The following is a 5,516-nucleotide window of genomic DNA, read 5'->3' on the forward strand; positions in this document are numbered from 1 at the left end:
CTACCTGTGGAATGAAAGGTATAGGCCATCTGGGAAGATCAGCAGATGATAGCAGCCTTCAGAGCCTTTACTAAGCCCGCACAACTGAGTCAAGATTTCATATACCTCAATGCTTCTCCGACTTGTATATTGGAATCACCAGTGAATACTAAAAAGATAGATATGCTCTACTTTTAGCTATTCCATTACTTGGAAAGAGCTATATTTTCCCATAAGTGATATAATAATTTGTGATATAATTATTGAGTATCAAAAGATAGTGGTGTAGCAAAAATAAGATTTTCATATGCAGCTGAATATTACAATGTAGCTGTAATATTACAATGTAGACATTATCATTAACAGACGTTGGCATTTGGCATATGATGAGAGATTATGGGGCGTGAAAAGCTGTACTGCATCTGATACTGCTGTGTGATTCTCTATAAGCTTAACCAAGTAAACCTTGGCTAAGTAAATTTGAAACATAATTTAATATTACAGAATGTTGGTGTGCTCATGTAGCCATGACTGTGTTCTCATCTTACCAAATGAAACAACAGAAATGCTCAGAAGAGCCATTTTTGGTCAGAAAACCAAAGAAAAGATTCTTAGGAAAGTTTAAAACTGACAGCGATTTGGACTGTGTCTTGTGAATTTTTACAACAAATAGAACATGTGGTTAAACATACTTTTAAACTTTGATATTCTCAGGTGAAATCTTGTAAATGTTTATTATCACAGTAAAAACTAACAATAACAAATGAGGTACAGCAAAAATGTCAGCTACTGAGAAACATTTTTTAATGATACACATTCTCCAATTTTCATCTTCAAATGCACATTTCCAATGTGGTATTCTACCATGGCATAGGGAATGATCTTCCCATGAGGATACAGATGATACATTACATAGCCGATTGTGTTTCTGAGATGCCAGAGAATGTCTCATACTCTCAGCAATACTTGGTGTATAAAAAATAAAAGAGAAAAAACCAAATATTTTGTCTTGCAATTAACCTATATTCTTTAAGCAGATACTTAGAAAAATTTTCCAAATTACTTGAAGTAGCATGGGTGTAGAATGTTATCAACATATTATTAAAATGCACTTAATGTATTTGATTTGTCTTATTACTTTCCTAACATTCTTGACTCTCACCATCTTAGTGTAGAATATACACTTTAATTATTAGATAGTATATAAATATATAATTAACACCTGTCAAGTGCTCAAAATGGTGCAGGCACTATTCTCAGCATTTACTCAGTTAACCATCCAACAATCAGTACTGTAGGTTCTATATTCTTCCATTTTACAGATAAGTTAACTGAGACATAGAAAAATTGAGTAACTTATTCAAAGTACCACTGACTAGCTAGGTACAGAGCTGGCATATGAACAAAGGGTATCTGGCTTCTTCCCTCATCCAGTAATCTACCCTTATGAATGAGATATTCTACACATGAACACACACACACGCCCTTCTGAGGTATTTACTATATCTCTTAAGAAAACCTGATGCAACCTATTTTAGCATTAACTCCAAGCTAGTAATCATTGAACAACAGTGTGTTATTTAGCAGCAGTTTTGAAAATTTTAAATGTTTTCTTATATCATGGAGTAATGAAATGCATTTGGCTGTGTAAAAATCCAATTGTTTGATAAAATCTCTTTTGTAAGAAGTCGTGTGTTCCGGTAAGGTTGTTGCAGGTTTCCAATTAGAGTTTGTAATTGGGGATTCCGATGAATCTTGGAATGCTGTATCTCACAACGAAGCTACCTTTGATTTTATGGCTTTCTTAGCCGCATCTTTCACATCCTTATTTCTCAAACTATAAATCAATGGATTCAGCACTGGGATGATAATGGTGTAGAACACTGAGATAATTTTATCCATGTTGGGAGAATAGAGGTAGCTAGGCCGTGAGTAAATGAAGAGAAGTGTCCCCTGATAGATCACCACAGAAGTCAGGTGAGAGGCACACGTAGAGAAGGTTTTCCTCCTCCCACTGGACAATCGGATCTTTAAGATTGAGAGAAGAATGAAAAAGTAGGAAATGACGATGATGATGAAACAGATAATTTCTACTGAGCTGCCATATGTGGAGAGAAGCAACTCATTAATTGATGTGTCTGTACAGGATAGCTTAAGTAGCGGAGGGAGGTCACAGAAAAAGTGGTTGATGACATTTTTATCACAGTATTTCAGAATAAAAGCAAAAGATGTGTGGACCAGGGAACTCATGTTGCCCCCAATGTATGACAAGACAATCAGCCATATACAGATACTCCGAGACATCACAACTGTATAGAGTAAAGGGTTACAGAGAGCAACATAGCGATCATAGGCCATGACAGCCAAGATAAAGGATTCTGTGTCTGCAAAAGTACAGAAAAAATTAAACTGCAGGGTGCAACCATAATAGGAAATAGATTTGTTAACTGAGAGGAAATTGACCAGCATTTTGGGAACGGTGACTGAGGAATAGCAAAGGTCTACAAAGGATAGATTGCTAAGGAAAAAATACATAGGGGTTTGAAGGTGTGGATTGATCCTGATTAACATCATCAATCCAATGTTCCCCATTAAAATCAAACCATATAATGTCAGAAACACAAGGAATAGGACAATCTGCAGTTCAGGGCGAGTTGGAAACCCTAATAGAATAAACTCAGTCACCAAGGTGTAGTTTCCTTCTATGAATTCCGTAGTCTGTGTTGTTTTCATTTCATAAGATTTCTAACATCCTAAAATGTTATATTGATGGACAGAGAAAAATAATTAGATATAATGATAAGGTTATCTTATTGTTTCAATAAATATACAAAAAAGCAATCAAATAAAAATTCCAAGCCCAAACTTCCTTTCAAACATGACCTCTGAGAAATATATTTCAGAATTTAGCAGAGGTCAGATTTCATGGTTGTTAGTTTTATTTTATTTTTTTTTTTGATTAATGATTATTTCTTCCATTGGAGAGTTAGCTCCCTGCATGCAAGGATCATGTCTGATTTTGCTTATCATTATTTTTACCACAAATATAGCACAATAGCTGGCCCAGAAGATTAAAAGAAGTAAGTTAATTAATGGACTGGTGACGATATGAAGAAAAGAAAAAAATATATATATGATAAAAATAAAGTAAGCTACAGAATACGCCTTAGAATGATAATCATAGAACATTTTGCTCTTTCTGTCCAGGTTTAATAGACAGTGGTATGCCATTCCTTTGGCAGAGCAGATGGAGTGGTGTGATGAAACATATGCCAGTTAATTATTTAAAAATGTAATGGAAAAGTGATATTAATTAATTAATAACAAATGTGAGTAAACATCAGCACTGAGTACAGTTATGATAGGAAAGAGTTTACGATAATTTTATAAATCTTAATCAAGATACTAAAATAAGATGATTAAATTAATCAACTGGTTCTTTCTCTATCTTTGGCATTTATTGTAATTCTTGGCCTCTAGTAAGTGCTCAGTGATTATTAGTTGACTAACTAAAGAAGGCAAAATATTTAGTCATAAGTTGACTTCTAACTAAATAAAATTATTCTATATGGCCTCCTCACTGATTATGTTATAGACAAACAAAAATAGTTAACTGCCATTGATTTTTACCTACTATAATTTAGAGTTTTGAGTCTAAAAAGTCTGTCAATTCCTGCTTCTGGAGTCTCCAAATTTCTCCAGAAAAAGGAGCAATTTGAACCTGCCTTTGAAGTACAAAATATTTTATCTTAACCTTAGAGGATGGACATGGAAGTATATAAAACAAACAAGCAAAGCATCCATTGAGCTGTGTTACTCTCACCATAGTGGGCCAGGAAGGAACAAAATGGTCTTGGGGCAGTCTCTCAATTATAAAAGTGACAGTATTAAGAACTTCATTTTGTATATCACCTAATCATTGAAACCACCGAATGACATAGGCACAGAGAAGCCTAAGGGAATCACGAGGGTTAATGTGCTGTCTTATGTCATTGCCTCAGAGAGTGTGAATGAGATGTGACACTACATTAAGACAGTGGTTAATTTATTCTTATGTCGCCTGTTTTGAAAGTAATCAAGGGGCCGGCCTGGTGGTGCAGCAGTTAAGTGCGCAGGTTCTGCTTCGGTGGCCCAGGGTTCGCTGGTTTAGATCCCGGGTACAGACATGGCACCGCATGGCAAGCCATGCTGTGGTAGGCGTCCCACATATAAAGTGGAGGAAGATGGGCATGGATGTTAGCTCAGGGCCAGTCTTCCTCAGAAAAGAAGAGGAGGATTTGCAAATGTTAGCTTAGGGCTAATCTTCCTCAGAAAAAAAATAAAGTAATCAAGGCATTTTAAAAAGATAAGACCTTACTTTAGAGTTGGTAAGAATTTGTTTAGAATCTCATTTTGGCCACACGTGGGCTGTGTGACTTGCACAATTTAATATGGATACATCTTAAACTGTAGAATAAGAATGACAATAAATATCTCACAAGGTTTCTGTGTGGGTTAAATTAGAAAAATTACCTATTTATTATCTATTTATTTACCTACCTATTTATCATTCCATGTGGTCACATTTTAGACAGACTGGCACATAGTAAAGCAAACAAGAAAGATTAGTTTCAATTGTTCCACCACTTTCTTTTATCCTTAGCTTTTGACTGGCACTGTGTGGCAAAGTTTTATGAATAATAGCTATCATTTATATAATGATTATTACATGCAATGCAATATTCTAAATACTTTACATATAATTCATTTAATTGTCACAAAAAACTAATGATGCAGTTACTGTCACTATCACCTTTCTTTTACACATGAGGGAACTAAGGCACAGAGAAATTAACAGCCACGATGTAATAGCAACAGAATTGAAACCCAGGCTCCTGACTCCAAGTTTTATTATACATTGTCTCACTATAAGATATATCTTTATTATTAATTTCATATTTTGGATAGGAACTTTGAGGCTTAGAATAATATCCCAAGTCATTCAGCTGGTAATTAACAGGTACAATTCAAACTCAGGTGGGTTTGAAGACAAAGTTCATAGGAAGAAATATGAAGGTGGTTAGAATATTAATAGTGTGGCCACTGTGAGACAGGTTGAGGTGCAAAGCAGTGCTGAAGGGAGGAAGGAACATCTCATTTACTTACTAAAGAAGCAAGACGCGTTCTTGAGAACTTCACATTGATCATCCTTTCTGATAGTTGAATAATTCCATTTAGAGAAATGTGAGAGGGAAGAGAGGAAGCCATTGAAGGTAAAGGCAAGAGAAGACAGACAGTTTTGGATCCTTGCTTTAAAATATAATGGACAGGGTCTGGCCCGTGGTGTAGTGGTTAAGGTTGGCATGCTCTGCTTCAGTGGCCCAGGTTCGTGGGTTCGGATCCTAGGCACAAACTTACACCACTTGTGAGCCACGCTGAGGCACCAAGCCACATGCAAAATACAGGAAGATTGGCACAGATGTTAGCTCAGGGCCAGTTTTCCTTAAGCAAAAAGAAAGGAGGTTTGGCAACAGATGTGAGCTCAGGGGGAATCTTCC

At 35.8% G+C, this 5,516-nt stretch overlaps 1 protein-coding gene across 1 annotated transcript; it reads right to left on the reverse strand.

The window, feature by feature from the left end:
* Nucleotides 1-1,749: 1,749 nt before the first annotated feature.
* On the reverse strand, nt 1,750-2,712 carry LOC103545713 (olfactory receptor-like protein OLF1). The gene has a single exon (XM_008512285.2). It carries the CDS (start codon nt 2,710-2,712, stop codon nt 1,750-1,752), a length of 963 nt encoding a protein of 320 aa, XP_008510507.2.
* Between the last annotated feature and the right edge of the window lie 2,804 nt (nt 2,713-5,516).

Source organism: Equus przewalskii, chromosome 11 (assembly GCF_037783145.1).
Source record: "Equus przewalskii isolate Varuska chromosome 11, EquPr2, whole genome shotgun sequence".
Classification (NCBI taxonomy): domain Eukaryota; kingdom Metazoa; phylum Chordata; class Mammalia; order Perissodactyla; family Equidae; genus Equus; species Equus przewalskii.

Excerpts from the sequence above, each read along its gene's own strand:
- LOC103545713 (XM_008512285.2), bottom strand. The coding sequence starts at position 2,712 with ATGAAAACAACACAGACTACGGAATTCATAGAAGGAAACTACACCTTG.